The sequence below is a fragment of the Dermacentor albipictus genome, chromosome 6 (assembly GCF_038994185.2).
Source record: "Dermacentor albipictus isolate Rhodes 1998 colony chromosome 6, USDA_Dalb.pri_finalv2, whole genome shotgun sequence".
In the NCBI taxonomy this organism is placed as follows: Eukaryota; Metazoa; Arthropoda; class Arachnida; order Ixodida; family Ixodidae; genus Dermacentor; species Dermacentor albipictus.
This window is the reverse complement of record NC_091826.1, coordinates 84,134,260-84,154,733: the sequence shown is the minus strand read 5'-3', so window position 1 is coordinate 84,154,733 and position 20,474 is coordinate 84,134,260. Positions and strand designations below refer to the sequence as shown.

Here is a 20,474-nt window from a genome sequence, read left to right as displayed (position 1 = left end):
TTGGGATTTTATTGCTTTCTTTATGGAGGACTATGGTGGCTGTGGAGCCGCTATAGATATCTTTCAGTATTTTTACATACGGCTCGTCTACACCCTGATTCCGTAATGCCTCCATGACTGCTGAGGTTTCGACAGAATCAAACGCTTTCTCGTAATCAATGAAAGCAGTCTGACACATTCTGATAAAATTGGTACACGCGTGCTGCCTTTCAGGGATTAGGCGACGATGAGACTTCCATGTTTCGAAGAGATGCGTTCCCCCAAACCAAGCGCGGCCCCAGCTAATAGGTGCATTGAGACTACACACACGAAATCGCCGCACTGAAGCGGCCCAAAGCGCCTTTATTGTGGGGTGTGTGCGCGTCGGGAGGGACGAGGGGACCTGGAGGTAATGAGGGTTTTGGCAGGAATTTAGTGGCGCAGGCACCTTTCCTAAACAGTACTGCCTGGAGAAAGCCGAGAGCCAGTCAACGGGTACGCTTATGCCCACTTTTGAGAAGCCAGTGGGTGCCCGGTGGTAATAAGGATCGAACACAGACGGGCCAGGCGGGGCCAGCTGTAAGCCCCACATTTCAAGAGGTTCGCAGCGAGACCACCAAAAAACACATAAGAACTGGTTTAACATAAGTTATAGTCGGTGATGGAAAGCACGAAGAAAATGGAAACCGAAATTGTTTAAAGGTGAGCATAAAAATTTACTCATGGTTACGATATTCCCAATGCGAAATTTGAGCGCAGCTTTACACGAGTTTCATTTCACGACATAATGGCTAGCGCGGACAATCTGTCTCGTGTGGTAAGTTGCAAAGGGAGCGAAATGTAGCGCAACTGCCTCATTATTCGGGACATCACGAGAGGTAGCGTGTGGCTGACGCGTGGCGCGATTCCCAGCCACTGCTGCAGATCTCCGCTTATGCAGTGCTTTGTTTGATATAGACGACGGGCGCTGCTACGGCGCCTTCTCGTTCACTCTAGAAACAGAGTTCCGAAAACTCTCTCTGGCGGAATATTGGCTTGTCTCATATTTAACTTTTTTGTTTTAGAGAAAGATCGATCCCTTTGATAGAGAGTAGAATAACTCCCTCGGACAGAATGGTATTACTTCACGGCAATGGAGTGCTAATACTCTTCAGCAGCGTGCTAATACTCTCTCCCACAAGGGTAATAGTACTTAACCAAAGTGTTTGCACTCGCCCAGACCGAGTGCTTCTACTCATCCAAACCCAGTACTTCCACTCCTACAAATCGAGTGTTTCTATGCCTCCAAACAGAGTGCTTGTACTCCTCCTAATAGAAACATCTTACTCCTTCAGAAAAGAGTGCTAGTACTCTTCCCATCAGTGTGAAAGCACTCAGGATGTACAAGAAAGCGTTTGATTCAGTCGAAACCTCAGCAGTCATAGAGGCATTTCGGAATCAGGGTGTAGACGAGCTGTATGTAAAAATACTGAAAAATATGTATAGCGGCTCCACAGTCACCGTAGTCCCCCATAAATAAAGAAACAAAATCCCAATAAAGGAAGGCGTCAGGCAGGGAGACACGGTCTCTTCTCCCCGCAGGGGCGTCTGCGTAAGCAGGCGTTTGGTGTGTTGCGACACCACGTACCCGAGCACATGGGGGTTGGAGCCTCCCGCGTGTAGCCGTGCACGGCTTAGCCGTGTCCGGGGAAAAGGGGATCCTGGGGGTTGAGCCGATGCCGGGTGTTCGGACTGTTAAGGCCCCCAGGCGGAGGCGACAGACCTCTTTGGCCTCGGCTTCACGTAGACGGCACCCCCGGACTGACTCATCCGGGGGAAATCGGTAGTTGCCGTTTCCTGTACCCCTCTTCATATTGCGTATTTCTCTCTTCTTTTCAATCTTTCCTGTGTTCTCCTCTCTTCTATTTACTTCCGACTTTTCTGGCACCGAGGGTTAACCTTGTGTGGGTGGCCAACCTTGGGTACTCCAGATTGGGTTATTGTAGCACCGTACAACCGGCGAGGGCCGGTCTTACTCGTAAGACTTGCTCCCTCGTAAGACTTTCTCCGCCCCCATGTTGGGTGCGGTGGTGGGCGGTTGGCACTGCTACCGCACTCCTATATGGCTTCTAGCAAACCACTTTCCCATGATCGCCCTCTAAAAAGAGGGCGCACCGATGCAACGTTCCAATTCTGTTTGAAGAACAACCAAGAACACTTCCCTAAGTACCAAGTAATCCACAGTGAAGGCAACAAGAGCTTGCTTAAAGTGTCCCCCTTCTTGGTGGCGAAACGCCTCGCAAACACTGTAGCACCTGCTACAAAGCCACAAAGATCTCCATGGAGACCTGCTCCTTGAATTGAAGGATAAAACTCAACATGATAAAATTATTTACTTGAAATGCATTGGCGATGCAGCAGTCACTGTGTCGCCACGTCGAACCATGAACACGAACCATGGAGTAATTTCTGGAGACGGCTTCTTGGACCTTAGTAACGAAGAGTTGCTTGAAGGTTTCCAGGGCCACAATGTGATCAAGGTAGAAAGAATCCTAATCCGCAGGAACAATGACAAATTCCAACAAAGCACATTGTACTAACCTTTGGTACCAGTGTGTTGCCTAGTACAGTGGATGCAGTCTATATTGACACGTGTACTTATCTTTATCGGGCGACCATGTTTGGCCACCTAACAAATGTTATCGTGCAGCGCAGGATGCGCCTGCATGTAACAGAAGTTTCTGGAATGTTATCGATGGTTCCGTCCACTGTCGTTCACCGCAACTTGTGTAATCTGATTGCATGTATGCGTGACGCGAATAGTGTAGAACTTTCTGGAAGACACGCGGGTCCCATCAGTTAATCTGGAACATTCCACGACTGATCTATAAAAGCCGACGCGCTTGACCCGCTGATCAGATTTTCGACGATCGCCGACCGTGTTCGCTGCTATCGTTGTGCTATAAGTGTAGCCTGTTTTGTGGGCACAGGTTCGCCCAATAAAAGTTAGTTTTGTCTTTCACAGTATTGCTACTGTGTTCTTAACGTCACCACCACGTGACAATATCAAAGCATGTGTTAGGCCGTACATCCCGAATCCTCGACGGTGCTCTAAGTGCCAGAGGTATGGACATGGATCTCCGACATGCCGAGGAAAGCAGACTTGCGCGAAATGAAGCTCAAACGATCATCCATCAGACCCTTGTGACTTATCTCCACATTGCGTGAACTGTGATGGAAGCCATCCAGCTTACTCCAGGACGTGCCATAAGTGGAAAAAAGAAAAAAGAGATCATTGCATTAAAAGTCAAACAAAATATAACATTTCACGAAGCAAGAAAACAGTTTTCGTACTTAGATTACACCAGCTTGTCCGAGGTGGCGCGGTGGGGATCAGCGTCACAAGTACCTCGGGAGTCTACCGCGGTCACTGATAGTGGTCCGGTAATCACTCCGCCTGCCCCTCTGGTGGCAGCAGCAGGCGCTGCTCCATCAACAAGGAAGGTGGGGCTGCAGACTTCGGTTCCGCAGGCTCCACAGCTTAACCGAACTCCACGGCCTGGGACGCAACTCTCAGCGCCTAGTTAACGATCCTCCAGCGCCTCCGAGAAGGTTATGGAGCTCGCTCAAAAATCCCCGGCGTCATCGACGCCGAAAGACCAGTGCTCTCAGGAGTGCGCTAGGAGAGAGAAAATTTCTGTACCTGCTCAAAGAAAGGGACCGGTAACCTAAACGCTTACCGCCCTTGTATACATATCCATCTATCTTTACCACGTGCTCCTGAACACAGACAACAATCCTTCGCGATGTGGCTACACAATTCAGTGGAATGCCAGGGGCCTATTTCAAAACCTAGATGATGTCATAGATCTGCTAGAGGAACATCAACCACGACTGTTCTGTGTTCAGGAAACACATTAAGAGTACACACAAGAACTTCTTAAGACAGTACATAATTTTCGGTAAATATAGAAATAATGGTAATTCTTCTTCAGGTGGTGTGGCAATCATAGCCCAAAAGTCAGTAGCATGCCAGCATGTATCACTCCAGATTTCATTTGAAGCAGTGGCTGTTCGGGCTGTATTGCTCAACCAACTTATAACTATTTGCTCTATATACATACCGCCTGATGAACGGTTTGACGCAGCAGAATTTCAAAAACTACCTGACCAGCTTCCCGAACCCTATATAGTTATCGGAGACTTCAGTGCTCACAGCACATTCTGGGCTGACTCAAAATGTGATGCGAGAGGACGGGCAATATAGAGCGTCCTTCTTTCTTCTGGAGCCTGTCTATTTAACAAGGCAGATCCAACCTTTTACAGTTCCACACACAACACGTATTCATGTATAGATTTAGCCATAGGGTCAGCATCACTTTTTTTATACCTGGAATGGAGAGTTATCAGTAATCCATATTGGAGCGATCATTTCCCAGCACTCCTAGAAACAACAAAGTGGCACGATGGGCCAGCTTACCACCATAAATGGAAACTTAATAGTGTAGACTGGTAAAAATTTGGAAACATAAGTAAACTGTCCCTAAAATATGTGGAGCACTTAGGTCTAGAGGAACTGACCACCTACATCACTATACATATCCGCTGTTCTGCTAAAAACTGCACACTTCAGTCCTGCACAGATACAGTCAGTCCCAAACCGTGCTGGAACAAAGACTATGAATTCGCAAAGAAACGCCAGAACAGAGCATGGAGTAGATTTTCGCGCTACCCAACTACAGAAAATCTTATAGAATTTAAGCGGTGCAAAACAAATGGTCGCCGTATCCGCCGAATATCCAAAAGGGAAAGCTGCACAGGCTACGTATTATCAATAAACTCATACACAGATGTTAGCAAAGTATACAGCAGGGTACGTAAACTAAAAGGACAATGTCCAAATCATTTTCTTCTCATCCCTGGCTGTGGCGATACAATAGATCAAGCAAACACTCTTTGTGAGCACTTTCAGAGGGTACCAAGCTCCGAAAATTATACCGTAAAGTTCTTACACCATAAAAAAAGCTAAAAATGTTCATCTGCGTCCAAAGAAGTCGTTATCAGAAGGATACAACAAACCACTAACATTACATGAACTAAAGCTTGCCCTAAGCTCTTGTGGCAGTTCGGCTCCACGGTCTGACACAATAACTTATGAAATATACAACAATCGGCTTGGAGAGACCCTAACCTGCATCTTAGGTCTATACAATAAGATTTTCGCAACTGCTCATATACCTTCATCTTGGAAGGAGGCAATAGTCGTACCAATACTGAAACTCGGCAAAGATCCCACCTTAGTTAACAATTACAGACCAATTGCACTCACTAGCTGTTTACTTAAAATATTTGAAAAAATGATTAACCATCATCTTGTGCTCTTTTTAGAATATAATAGTATCTTGGACCCTCACCAATCTGGCTGCCGAAGAGCAAGGTCTACAACCGATAATCTTGTTCTCCTTGAGTCATATATACGTGATGTAATTGTACACAGCCAATACTGCCTATCTGTATTCTTTGATCTTGAGAAGGCATATGATACTGCCTGGCGATACGGTATTCTGCAAGACCTGTCGTCCTATGAAATTTGTGGTTATATGCTGAACATCTTGCAAAATTACCTATCTGAAAGGAATTTCCGCGTAAGAATTTGCAATGTACTATCACGCACTTCAAGAAAACGGCGTACCACAGGGAGGAGTGCTAAGTTGCACACTTTTCCTAATTAAAGTAAACTCTCTCCGCTCTGCCATGCCACCCATGGTGTCTTATTCTGTCTATGTGGATAGCATTCAAGTCAGTTTTAAATCTTGCAATATGTCCATATCTGAACGCCTGATACAGTTAAGTGTTAATCGGCTTGCGACATGGGCCGACGAAAACGGGTTCCGATTCAGTGCAGAGAGGACTGTCTGTGTGGTATTTTCCCGACGAAGAGAGATATGTCCTGACCATATGTCCTCCCATTCATTACGATGAATGGGAGAAGCCTCGTGGTTAGAAAACAACAAAAATTTCTGGACGTAATCTTCCATAGTAAGCTAAAATTCATGCAGCATATAAAACAGTTGAAGCTGAAATGTCTTAAAACCATGAACCTTTTGAAGATTTTATCTCACCAGTCGTGGGGAACAGATAGGTATTGCCTGCTATCTCTTTTTATAAGCCTACTGTTGTCGCTCATAGACTATGGATGTATTATTTACCAGTCAGCTTCAAAAACAACACTTAAGCTACTCGATCCTGTCTATCACCTTGGTATCCACCACTTGGTGCCTTTCGTACAAGCCACGTCCAAAGTTTATATGCAGAATCGGATCAGTGGCGACTGGATTATCAGCGTACATATCTGGGAGTCACCTATGCAATAAGAACCTTGTCGCTAAAAGAACACCCATGCAAAGCACTCATAGGTGATCAGTCCACAAATCAGTTGTATTTAAACAGGCCTTCACAAGCTCCGCCGTTCCCGTGAGGAGTAAAATCTGTTGCGGAAAAACTCAGAATCGTTTTCACAGATCTGCAGGAAAGCGACTATGCTGAACCCATCCCACCTTGGGAGCAATGTACAGTTACCTGTGACTTGTCCTTTAGAGAACTTAACAAAAAGGGATGTCCAAGTTCCCTCATCCAGCAACATTTCTTGGCCCTTGAAGAGAAGTATATATCGTCGGTATTTTTCACTGATGCTTCGAAGTCTGCAGCTTCGGTATCATGTGCAGCTCATGGCCCAAACTTCTCCAAGACTAAAGCCTTGCACATCCATAGAAGCATTTTTACAGCCGAAGCGTACGGCATCCTGATCACTGTTGAGTACACAGTACAGCACAAGATGCAAAAGTCCATAATATACACAGATTCTTGTCACAGCCCTGTCCTGTGGCAAAGCAAGCCGAAACCCTGTAATTAACCAGCTCCTTAAACACATGGATGTAGCGTATAAACAAAACCTGGCTCTTGTTGTATGCTGGGTGCCAGGCCACCCTGGAATCGCAGGCAATGAAATGGTGGACAAAAATGATGGACGAGCGGTTCATCAGGATACAATTCATATAAGCTGGGTACCTGGTGTGGATATGAAACCTCTGGTACGAAAGGCGCTCCGTAATCATTGGCAAACGAAATGGGGCAAGGAAGTTGAAAATAAGCTGCACCTGCTTAAACCGCAATTAACTAAACCTTTCCCACTGAAGCTTGATAGACACACCGAAGTCACCCTGGCACGACTCAGAATAGGACACACTTATGGCACACACAAACACCTCTTGACAGCAACTGACCCACCGACGTGCACACGCTACGGTGAGAACCTGACCATCTTACATGTCCTCATTCAAAGTCGTGAACTTCACCCACACCGATTGGCTCATTTTAGGGAACTCGACTGACACCATATACCACCCATCCCTCGATGTTCTTATCAGAGTATGTAATTTTTAACTATAAAGGAGTGCTTAATTATCTTGTAGAAGTCGGCTTTCTCGACATCACCTCATACCATCCTAACCTTCAGATTGTGCCTCACAGGTGAGGCACAACCCAGTGCACTAAATATGTCTGAGCTCTTGCACTTCTTGCGTAAGCAAGGATTATGCAGCAAGAGATTCGGACAATCCGCTATAATGTACTATGCGTGCCCATAACCAGTGCATTTAAGGCTTTATATTTATCTTCCTAGGTGTTTTAGAATGCAGTCACTAGTATTTATAGATTTGTCTTACGTGTAGGCCTCTATACAGCCTCTACGTCATAGCCCTAAACTCACAATTTTACTAAAACAAAACACATGTCATGGCACTCTTTGGCCTTAAATGCCCTTGCGCCAATAAACTTCAATCGTCATCACGATCTCTCGAAAGCTATTCACAGCGTTTTTAGAGGAGGTATTCAAAGACCTGGATTGGGAAGAATTGGGGATACGAGTTAATGGAGAATACCTAAGTAACTTGCAATTCGCTGATAATATTGCCTTGCTTAGTAACTCAGGTGACCAATTGCAATGCATGCTCACTGACCTGGAGAGGCAAAGGGGATGGGTGGGTCTAAAAATGAATCTGCAGAAAACTAAAGTAATGTTTTAAAGTCTCGGAAGAGAACGGCAGTTTACGATAGGTAGTGAGGCACTGGAAGTGGTAAGGGAATACATCTAGTTAGGGCAGGTAGTGACCGCGCATCCGGATCATGAAACTGAAATAATCAAAAGAATAAGAATGGGCTGGGGTGCGTTTGGCAGAGATTCTCAGATCAGGAACAGCAGGTTGCCATTATCCTTCAAGAGAAAAGTGTATAACAGCTGTGTCTTACCACTACTCACGTACAGGGCAGAAACCTAGAGGCTTACGAAAAGGGTTCTTCTTAAATTCAGGACGACGCAACGAGCTATGGAAAGAAGAATGATGTGTTTACCGTTAAGGAATAAGAAAAGAGCAGATTGGGTGAGGGAACAAACGCGAGTGAATGACATGTTAGTGGAAATCAAGAAATAGAAATGGGTATGGGCCGGACATGTAATGAGGAGGGAAGATAACCGATGGTGATTAAGGGTTATGGACTTGATTCCCAAGGAAGGGAAGTGTAGCAGGGGGCGGCAGAAAGTTAGGTGGGTGGATGAGATTAAGAAATATGCAGGCATGACACGGCCACAATAAGTACATGACCTGGGCAGTTTGAGAAGTATAGGAGAGGCCTTTACCCTGTAGTGGGCGTAACCAGGCGGATGATGATGACTCAGGATGTAGAACCATGATCACGTTAGAAGGGATTCACAATACTTAAATGTGGGAGATATTTAATTCCTTCATAAGCAGCTCCTGCAATTACGCTTGGTGATTTAGGTGTAATCTTGAGTCGCAGAGTTACTCAAATGAAACGTTTTTTCCTCCGAAAAGGTGAAAATCTTTATTGATCCGTTGTTGACCTTCCAGCTCGACAACAACAAGTGCTTCCAGGACCACGGGTACAGCGCGAATATCAGCATGCACAAGTCTCTTGGGGATTCCTTGAGGACTGATCACGGCACTGATCCAATAGATGTGAGTATAGGCTTTACGCCGCATAGGAAAAATATTCGCAGACGCACGTTATGCTTCCGCGCCAATATAACTTGCCTCGTACAATGTTGTAGCTGCAGTACACAGGGCAGTCTCTGTATCTATTGCTGTCGTGTGATCTGTCATGGTAACTTCAGGTGGTATCGGGCTCACTTCTGCAACAGAGATGTCGTTTACCCCTTGAGGTCTCTCGTCATCAGGGCCAATAATTTCGCAGGCGTTGTCTCCTGCATCGAAGAACCAATAAGAACAGCCTGAATTAATAAACAGCTCTAAAAAGTACGGATATCAAGACTTAACGACAAGCTTTGTACATCAGTGACCAGGCTTAATGAATAATACTTGCAGGAGGAGTTACACAATTGTGTGTACATTACAGTAAAGCCTCATTAGAAGAAATACTCAAGAAGCACGGTAAACATATCTCTCGAAACCAAAAGTTTTAAAACACTGAGGAGCCAGACTAGATCACCTTATTATGCATCATCACTAAAGTATGTTTAGATATATCTGAAGGAATAATTGCTCAGGGTGGCTTAAAGGGCCCCTAAACCACTTCTCGACTTTTTTTGAAGATTTCAAGTAAACACGCGTATCGAAATCAGAATGTTGTCACAATTGACGATGCATAACGCCACAGTGCGTAGCACTGTGGGAGCACCACAATATGAAGAAAACGACCCGGTGCGCCTCTCTGGGCCTATCCTGCACCCCCCAGTTTGTCCTGACCTCACCAGGCTTTCTCTGATGATGTCACCAGTTTCCGGTGCTGTCGATTGGTCGAACGAAAGTGTACGACTGCCGGGAAGGCCTGCAAGCAAATACACACACTCCGTCTTCCTCGTCGCGTTGCTCGCGATGCCATTGTGGGCAGCCAATGGGGGCAAAGAACAGAAACGCCAACAGAAGGGTCTCCCTATGAGGCTCTTCAAACTAGAGTCACCATACAGTTCCATTGTATTGGCGAAGTCATTTGCGCCACCCCTCGCAGGACGACACGCCTGCGCGGCAGCAACAGACCTCGTTGATGATGGCCTGGTCCGTAAAATTTGGAGGTGTACTAGGTGAGGAAAAGACGATACTGTCCAGATGGCTTGTACCAGATGAACGAGTAAAATGAGCGGCTTCTATAATCAAACACACGTAGCTCCACTATTACTGCACCGTTTCGAAAAATTCTCGTGGCTACGTGTTCGTCACATTATCGTGTACAACTGCAGCACCGCAACTAAATTTCAACCTCGGTGGTTTAGGGGCCCTTTAACGAAGACATTCACAGCTTTTTAGTGACTGTAGATTGTGTTCGCTTCCTTCCCAACTTCTGCAAGTTAACCACTTCACTTTGCAAGCCTTGTTGCTCGCAGTACTTTTGAGGTGCTCTTAGACGCTCGTCAGCTTCAACTGCCGACACTTTCTGCCCTGCACTGTCCTCGTTGCCCTCCTTTTCTAGTTCATGCTTAAAGAGACATGAGGTGTGAGGATTGCGTGATCTTTACTCCCTTCGGAGCACACAAGGTGCATGAAGTGAATGTGTCTGGGTTGGGTCCCTCCGAAGTAGTGAATACTTAAAAAGTCATCGTTAGTAACAAAGGTGTCTCTTGTGTGCATTGTTAACGTGGCAAACATCGGAAAACCAACCAAACCATTTTCAGATGTCTCTACAACCAAGTGTATCTTGTATGTGATTCTACTTTACTGAATATTTTTCATCTATGGATCATCTGCACGTACATATAGTCACAAAGACATGTTGTGTGGAATGGCGAACCAGGAAAAAGCTCGTACTCTTAGTGTCCCTAACAGAAGCAGCGGATAATATGATAAAAAAGCAGGCAATGAGGCTAGCATAGAACATAATCCTTCAGCTCTAAACAGTTCTAAACAGATAACGCGCCCAATTGACCTCTTGCAGTATGCAGCTGAATGCCTGCGGCAAAGTTTCTAACTAGCACTGGTGCTGCACCTAACTTCAGTGGTCGCAAATTCCCCCTGCACGAGACACCGTCAAGCTCGCGGCTTATTTATAACAAAAGCATGCTGCCAGCAAAATGACGCCTTCTGTTATGTGATTCCTTAGTTCAACAGCGTTCCGTACACAGTAGACTGCCAAACTGAACAAATTCAAACACACAAAACGCACGCTAATCACGCTCCGCATAGGCTCGGAATCACGGGCTGGTGAACAAACCATTTTAAGCGTCCTCTCACCTGGCGTCTTATTGAACATACCATAGTTCTGGCAGCATTTGTGATTTTCAAAGCTCTTACGGACAATGGCAAAGTGATAAAAGCACATGCAGTTATCGCGACGACTGGCTTTTTCGATTGACATCGAGAGACACAGCGCGTATGCCCAGTCCGTTTTCAATCGCGTCGGCTAAGGGCAGGGACGGCTTTCTGGCGATGGCATGACATATACGGAAAATGTGCACCTAAGTTAGAATTCACTTACTGTGGAGGATTTGTTGTTATATCCAAGGCATGACGAATGACTGCCGTGTTTTCGTGGCGATGCCAGATGGCTGACACACGATCTCCCTTGGCTGGCATTCGTTGCTGCTAGCTGGACGGATCACCTTTCTCCGGTGCTGTGTTGTTCCGCGATCCTGAGCGTGCGCGCGCGCGGTCGAGCAACTACGCGATCCTTTGAACTGCGGCGCCCTGTTCTCGTAGAAGCAAAACGATGTGTTCTTTGCTCAGCGTGCATGAATGATACATTGCCATGTTCGGAGCCAGCCACCTACACTTGAAGCAGAAGATTACACTACGTTTTGTTCTCTATTGCCGCAAGAGTAGAACGGGCATTCTACTATCTCTCTGAAGGGGAGAGGGAAAAGCACATTTCACTCTCTCCTTGGTGACAAAGTGAACAATGCATTTCCCTCTCTTCGACATTTTGCGAGAGTAAAACAACGCTTTGAAGCGTAAATCGGCCGCTTCACTCCTGCGATACCCTTCCTAGTTTTTAGAGTGTGGTTGCTAATGAATTTTGATGACCTAGATATGTTTGTCAGGAGACCCAAGACGGGACCCTGTCTGCTAACATCTTATCACGCTGGCGTTCCTGTACAATAAACTCTGTTCTGAAGGGAAGCACATCGTAACATGCGGTAGTGTTGCTTACGTTTAACATATGTAACGTATCTCTCTTACGTATGTAAGCTGAAATACGCTACTCCAAACTGCCTGTTTAAAATAGTGCTTCACTGAACCCATATTATTAGTATTCCCACAATCACAAGAGTCAGAAGTGTGACCTGTTCTTTAAGTTGTAAGTTGTCACAATGGAGTTGTAATTCACGGCGCCTGCCTCTAAGAAATACGTGATCGATTTTGGCCGGTGACGAAAATATTGCGAAGAATGCTATTCAGGAGGCGTTTATTACCATGAACTGCGGGTCGCGTATACCACTGCAAAGGACGGATGTTGGGTGGTGACTGCAATCGTTTGCTCGTCATATGACACATATACACTGGAATTCAACCGGATTCACCAACGTCCTCTAGTATTCTCTAGACCATTAATTGGCACTTCGCCTGCCACCAGGACTCTTCTCTTTTTTTTTCTCTTGATGTCACTCGTACCTTTCGCAACGTGCTAAGACTTGCTTCCCCCGGTACTCGGTGCGACATTTTAACGCGACAGCGTAAAGGAGCTCGTGTTGCAGAAAAGCCGGTGTCGTCAGCGTCGGCCGTGAGCGAAAGATGGCAGAAGGCAATTCATAAATAAAAACAACTTGCAAGAAGGGTTGGGTGGGAATACAGCGAGGGTCTCCGGAGTGTGAGGGAGTGTGAGATGGAGACGCTACCGCTCAGCCATGAGTTCGACGGTTCAAAGCGAGACAAAAACGCCTCTATTGAATGCGGTGTTGCCTTAGAAACGTGCCATAGAAAGTTATACTGCGGTGAATATCGGTAATTGTGAGCATATAAATTACAGAAGTCGCAGTTAAACGAGCAGTGAAGTAGGTTTCCGTTACATTTCTTCTGCGCTTGGCGCACACGCAGAGCCATCTTGCGGCAAACAGAGAATACCCCTCCACGCAATGTATGGCGCTGCCCCGGCTGGTAGCGCGCCACTCGCTCGCTTCTCCCCTTCGTCTCGTTTGAGCTCATTGAGGCCGTGCGGGGACCGGTGTGAGGATGCCCCAATACCGTTGCATTCAATAAGTTTTTTTGCTCTATAACCTTCCAACTTCCAGCGTGCGTCACTCGAACCCTCGTGTTTAGCCGACGCGGCTCCTCTTTCCGCTCACAGCGCGATTCCTAGGTGCGGCGTCCGATGCGGGCCGCCTCTGTCGTGATCACTGCGCCGTAGCGTGTCTACTGGGAAAGCGTCCCCTGCGATGTGTGCCGTGCTGCTGGCGAGGAGTCATGCGTCCGCGTGGTGCTCCCAAGCGAGATAGAGGACGATCCCATCGAGGAGTCAGCCCCATGATCGCGTCCGCCTTCATGGCGCAGTGGCCCGGCTGTCCGTGCCGATCACGACGTTTGGCTCGCGCGTAGATCGTTTCTCCCTCCGAGACACAGAGTTCCTTGGTTCGTTCCGCTTGCTCAGGCGCAAGTTTCATTGCCGCGCCGAACGATGCGTTGTTCGGCGCTCACCGCATGATTGGTGAATGAATGGGTCGTGCAAACAGGGTGCGACAACGCTGTCGCGTTCCACTCTTGAAGGCGAAGCTTCAGCGTCTTCCAATATTTGTTTGTAATTTCACAAATTAATGATTATTCATTACTAATTAATAAATAATAAATAAATAATTGATGCAGCAAATAGCGCCTCTTCATCTCCGTAATCACCGTCTCTCTCACGTGGACTCTGTGTATATTTGTGGCAGCGCAGCGACAAACCTAGGCCTTAGTTTTGCACAGAGAAATCGAGAATTATGATGTTTAAAGGGACACTAAAGTGAAAAATGATTTCGTCTGCATCAGTAAATTACCGTTCTACAACACGAAAAACAACACTCTTACAACGATAAAACGTTTCGTAAGCCAGAAAAAGCGCAAGAAGGAAAAGGGGGTGGCGACGCCTACTTAAGTTTCCGCACCTGGGGGCTGTGACGTCTTGGAGGTTATGGCATCCTCTAGGGCCCACTAATTATATATGGCGGTACAGATTCACTACATTATGTTCTAAAGGAACCAAATATTAAACATGGCAAGTTTCGGGAACCATGATTCAGCCAACGCGGCTCAAGTGCGAAAACGTCCTATGGAATCCCTGACGTCCCGCTGACGTACCGGCGCGGGGGTTTCAGCCAGAAATTCAGGTATTCATGCTCCCCGCAGGGGCGTCTGCGTCAGCAGGCGTTTGGTGTGTTGCGACACCACGTACCCGAGCACACGAGGGCTGGACCCGCCCGTGTGTAGCCGGGCGCGGCTTAGCCGTGTCTGGGGAAAGGGGAATCCTGCGGGTCGAGCCGATGCTGGGTGTTCGGACCGTTAAGGCCCCCCGGCGAAGGCATCACACCTCTGCGGCCTCGGCTTCACATAGATGGCACCTCCAGACTGACCCACCTGGAGGAAACTGGCAGTCGCCTTTTCCTGTCCTCTTCAATCTTCGTCTTTCTCACTAGCCTTTTCGCCTTTCCTGTCTTTTAACGCGATAGCGTTAAGGAGCTCGTGTCGCAGAAAAGCCGGTGTCGTCGGTGTCGGCGTCGGTGACGGCGTTTGCGGCGTTGACCGTGAGCGATAAATCACGGCAGGCGTTTCATAAATAAAAAGCAACTTCCAAGATTGGCCCGGTGGGAATCGAACCAGGGTCTCCGGAGTGTGAGACGGAGACGCTACCACTCAGCCACGAGTTCGATGCTTCCAAGCGGTGCAAACGCGCCTCTAGTGAATGCGGTGTTGCCTTCGAAACGAGCCGTGTAAAGTTATACTGCGGTGTATATCGGTAATTATGAACATGTAACGTACAGAAGTCACAATTACACGAGTTTCGAAGTGCGTTTCCGCTGCATTTCTTCTGCACTTTCCGCACACGCAGAGCCATCTTGCGGCAAACACAGAAGACCCCCTCCTCTCAATGTACGGCGCTGCCCCGACAGGAGGCGCGCCGCGCGCGCATTGGGACCGCTGCCAGGCGCGTCGCGGGACTCCCTCTCCCCTGACGACGCTTCGCCGTGCTCCCGGTTTAGATTACTATCTGTCTCTCTGCCCGTGCCGATCACGACGTTTGGCTGGCGTAGATCGTTTCCCCTCCGAGACACCGAGTTCTTTGGTTCGTTCCGTTCGCTCAGGCGCACGTTTCGTTGCCGCGCCGATCGCTGCGTTGCTCGACGCTCACCGCGTGATAGGTGGGCGCTAAGTCCGATGCGGGGCGCATCGTAAGTGATCGCTGTGCCGTAGCGCATTGTCTTATACCCCTTGGCGGGTTTACGGGAACGCTGTCGCGTCCCACTCTTGAAGGCGAAGCTTAAGCGTCCTCCAATTTTTCTTCACTTCTCCTCACTTCTGTATTCTGGGCGACAAGGGTTATCCTGGTGTAATTATCTAACCTTGGGTATTTTATATTAGGTTATAGTGGCGATGCATGGCTGACGTCTGCAGGCTTCCAATCTTGTAGGTTCCCCTTGTTGGGCTCGGTGGTGGGTGGCCACCATCGCCGCGGAATTCTCCCTTTTTTTTATGGCTGAAGCTTTTCCCCTATCACCTGATCGCTCCCTGAATAGGGGGCGCATCGATGAACAATTCAACTTTTTCATGCAACCGAAAGTGTCCTTTCCTAATTTCCACGTTGTCTACAGTCAGCATGAAACGAAGACAGTCCGAATGATATCACCATTTCTTGTAGCCAAATCTATCACTGAAGCAATATGCCCAGGTTATAAAGTAACGAAGATGGGAAGTGGCGATCTTCTACTAGATGTTCGCGACAAGCTACAATATGGCAGACTCTCAAAACTTTTAGCGTTTGGGGACATTCCCATTTCTGTAGGACCACACAGGTCGATGAACACAGTGCGCGATGTCATCTCGGAAGACGACCTTATCGAACTTATCGAAAGTGAATTACTAGAATGATGGCAAGAACAGAAGGTCGTGAAAGTACGAAGGATAAAAATAAGGCGAGATGACAAAGAAATACCAACCAGGCATATAATCACCACCTTTAGAACTAGCAACTTGCCAGACTCAATAGAAACAAGATTCTGCGAACTGCGGGTAAGGCCATACATTCCTAACCCACGCCGATGCTTGAAGTGTCGACGGTTTGGGCACGCTTCGCAAAGCTGCCGAGGGCGCACTACTTGTGCAAAATGTGCATTAAACGAGCACTCGCCCGACACTTGCACTACCACTACACGATGCGGTAACTGTGAAGGGGATCAGCCCGCATACTCTCGTTCTTGACCATTCTGGAAAAAATACAAACAAATAATCGAAATCAAAGTAAAAATGAAACTTTCCTTCCAAGAGGCGCGCAAACGCTTCTCCACCAATCAATCTAGACCATCCTACACCAATGTGGTGCGCCGGAGGGCAGCGCTACATCCTTCGGCGGCCGACCAAGTCACACGGAATGTGACGGTGGTCACGCCATCAGCCCGCCCAGCTGGACCAGCCAGCGCTGTACCGGCCCCCGCAAAGGCAGACCAGCAGACCCGTGGACATGTTGGATCCACGGCCACTGCCCAAGCAGATCAGCCCAACATTCCCGCGAAAGTGCCCGCTGCACAGGCAGTATCCACCCCCTCAGACGAGGTGATGGATACGGGCTGTTGTGCCATTACCACAAGCCCGGATTCCGAATCTGCAAGATGCAGAATCTATCCTGCGAGCGCCCTAATTCTCCCTTCACAAGTCAAGATGCTGAGCCGTCAGGCAGCGGGGTCCTGCGGGAGAAGCCTCGGCGAGCCGCATGTTTGGACGTGTCCGCGAGTACCAGACAGCCCGGCGCCGCACCTCCTCTTGCATGGAGGTCACCACGCGCGCGAACTTTGAACCGGGTGGCCAGCGCGGTCGCTGGTTGGACCCCTCGAACGACCGTCGTGTGCTGACTTTGTATTGGGCCGTTTGAGTGACAATGGTTCTCGGGGATTATAAAGCGGCGAGGAGGCCGCCTCGAAAACAGGATCCGCCGACCCACCGGGAGAGAGTGTCGCTCCCGACTGGGGTGAGATGTGTCACGCGTTTTCGCCGGACGCCGTCGTGCGGGAACAGTCGCGTTTGTGTGAGCTCTCGGCCCCAGTGCCGATCCGATCTTGTCCTGTACAATGACCTGTATATAATGTATAAAATCCCTTTCGTTATTCTCATCGACGCCTGGCTCGGAGTCTTCGCTACCAACGCTCTGTCACGAAACGGGTGACGAGCGCTACGGGACCACAAAGTCGTAATAGTGGTGCAGCGGTGCAAGTTCGTAACACTGGTGGCAGCGGTGGGATGTCGTAACACTGGATGGCAGCTACGGGATTGACCGGCATCAGCTACCTCGGCGCGGTGAGTGCCTGAAGTTTACCTCAAACACCAGACTTTCTCTGACACAGGTTATAGTAGCTTAGGGAAGGATTTGGTGTTGCATTGTGATAACCTTGTGTGTTTCAAGCCTAGTAAGAGTGTTTTGAAAACCAGGGGATGCTGAGGGGGTAAACAGGGCAGTGTGTGAAATACTTGCATATGTCTTACTAGTAGTGTTATAGTAGCGTACGGCAGGTATATTCAAAAAGGGTAAACAGCAGGAGGACAGTGTGAACGATGGAGAAGTACAAGGTGAAGGAACTTCTCGAAATTTGTGAGGAGTTGGGCATTGAGTTGGGCTCAACCAAAAGAAAGAATGCGATCCTTGAGGTCATGAGGACTGGGGACGTAACGGCTGAGGAAGCCGCAGAGGCCTGGGCGGATATCAATGAACGTCGGGAAAGGGAGGAGAAGGAACGTTGCGAGCAGGAGAGGAAGGAAAATGAACGACGGGAAAGGGAGGAGAAGGAACGTTGCGAGCAGGAAAGGAGAGAAAAGGAACGCCGCGAGGAGGAAAAGCAGGAAAGGAGAGAAAAGGAACTTCGCGAGGAGGAAAAGGAGGAAAGGAGAGAGAGGGAGCGACGTGAGCACGAGCTTAAAATGAAAGAGTTGGAGATCCGAAATAACTCGCCGGCGCCTAGTCTCACTTCTAATGTTCCAAGAATACGCGATCAACTTCCACCCTTTGTCGTCGGAGAGGATATGGCCAAATACCTCGTGAAATTTGAGCACGTGTGTGAACGGAATAGCATTGAGCGATCCCTTTGGGCACAGAATCTGTTAGCCTTGCTTCCTGGGGAGGCATCAGACGTAATAACTTGCTTATCGAAAGAGGCGTTTGAGAGCTACAGTGATGTGAAGGAAGCGCTACTGCGGAAGTACAAATTGTCGCCCGAAGCTTTCCGGCAGAGGTTCCGGTATGCAAAAAAGGGTAAGGAGTCGAATGTTGACTTCGCGTTTCGTCTAAAAGCCGACCTGGTGGAATGGCTGAAGGGTGAAGAGGTTTACGACGACCGCGACAAAATTGTCGAATGCATCGCGTTGGAGCAGTTCTACCGTTGCATTGATGAGGATGTCCGGCTCTGGCTGCAAGATAGGCTAAAGGAGGTTAAGCTAAACAAGGCAGCAGGGTTAGCGGAAGAGTATTACACCCGCCGCAGCTTACACAGCAAGGCAGTGCGTGTAGAAAAAGCAGATAGAAGAGATGGGTTTTACGGGAAGCCCGACGAACGGAAGGAAATCACGCGTCGCGAGTTTCGGGACGACGAGTCTCTTACCAAAGAAACTGTAAGGGAAGGACAGAATGCATCTCAGAATGATGACGATGGTCCGAAACAGCGAAACGATACGACGCGTTCTTTTGAAAAACGGAAACCGTTAACCTGCTACAATTGCAAAAAGCAAGGGCACATCGCTGCAAGCTGCCCAGAGAGAATTGCTTTTGCAACGATACAGGAAACTCGCAAAAACATACGTCTATTGGAGCCCTATGTGCAGGAAATTAAGGTAAACGGCAAGAAGTGCCGAGCACTGCGGGACTCTGCAGCAACTATGGACGTTGTTCACCCGTCTTTCGTCTCCTCGAGTGATTTTACGGGAGAGTGCGTTAGGATACGGCAAGTGGCCGAGAAGGAGAGTGTCTGTTTACCGATCGCAACGGTTATCATTGAAGGAGAGTTTGGGAAACTTAACACCGAAGCCGCTGTGTCAGCCGCCCTCCCGGAGCAATTTTCCTACCTCTTCTCAAATAGCTCGGAGCAGCTGCTGAGGGATCAGGGCAAATCATTCTTTGCCGACGTGGCGTACATGGCCCCCACGCGATCCAAAGCGCGCCCGCTGTCGAGGGAACTTGACTTAGCGTCGGTGAGCGAACAGCGGTGCGGTACAGGGACCGATCAGGGTAACTTGAGTGGCGAGCAGTCACGGGAGAGGCAGAGCTCGGACGCTGGCCTAGACGAGCGGGTCCTGGAAGTGAGTGGGAGTGACGCGTACAGTGCTAGCCGCGATATAGACGCGACGCCGCAATTAGGCGACGCGGGCTCCACACTCGCTCCGGTTTCCGCCAGCTGGCAGGAGCAGGCTGCAGTTGAAAGGGAAACTCGGATTCGCGAACAACAGGAAGATTGTTCACTAGCCGATCTGAGGAAGAGCGTCAAACGGGGAGTGAAAAAAAAGGGGGTTTCATTTGGCAAGGAATCTGGCTTATTGTACCGCCGCTACACGGATAAGCAGGGTCGCAAATATAAGCAGCTTCGGATTCCGCGAAAATATCGCCGGGAAAAATGAATGACCTCATTTGCTTCCTCAGAAGTATGTTTTCGGTCCAAGTGATTTCAAGGGGACCATTCTATTTGTAATTATTATTGCTGATTAATAATTGTTTCTATTTTCTTGCGTTGTTAATTTGAAAACTGGTTGTTTGAGCCTTGTGTACTAGATCGTACACCTGCCTCTTGTTGCAGCGGGAGCAAAAAGAGGGATAGCAATTTAGTTAGGTTGATTTGAATTATGGCCTTGTCTGGTGTTTGACGGGAAACAGAGGGCACTTGTTCGTGTTGGGTGTTGCCTTTTGCCGGTCGGTTTTGCAAGCTGCAGAACGACCAAGCGGGACCAGTGGCGAGAAGCAAGGTCTTAGGAACGACCCGAGCGGACCTGGTCAAGGTGCCTGGGCGACGACGCGGTGAGCAGAGCTCCTGTCCTGGCGAGTCGGACCTGGGCACGTGAAGTTACCTGGCGTCCCGACACTGGACGTGAACTTGGACGAGCCTGACGAACGTGCGCGCCTGGCATCCGAGCCACGTGGAGGCAGCTCGTCTTCCCGGCGCCTTATCTGAGGGCGGGGATGCTGTTGTGCCATTACCACAAGCCCGGATTCCGAATCTGCAAGATGCAGAATCTATCCTGCGAGCGCCCTAATTCTCCCTTCACAAGTCAAGATGCTGAGCCGTCAGGCAGCGGGGTCCTGCGGGAGAAGCCTCGGCGAGCCGCATGTTTGGA

The 20,474-nt window shown here is 48.5% G+C and overlaps 1 protein-coding gene across 7 annotated transcripts in view; it reads left to right on the top strand.

Moving 5' to 3' along the window:
* Nucleotides 1-20,474, top strand: part of LOC139061257 (calcium-activated chloride channel regulator 1-like) — a 323,451-nt gene that overhangs the window by 180,142 nt on the left and 122,835 nt on the right. For all 7 annotated transcript variants that reach the window (XM_070540974.1, XM_070540969.1, XM_070540970.1 and 4 more), the window contains one exon: nt 8,886-8,993. In XM_070540974.1, the coding sequence (XP_070397075.1) occupies nt 8,886-8,993 (108 nt within the window). The remainder of the gene's footprint in view (nt 1-8,885; nt 8,994-20,474) is intronic.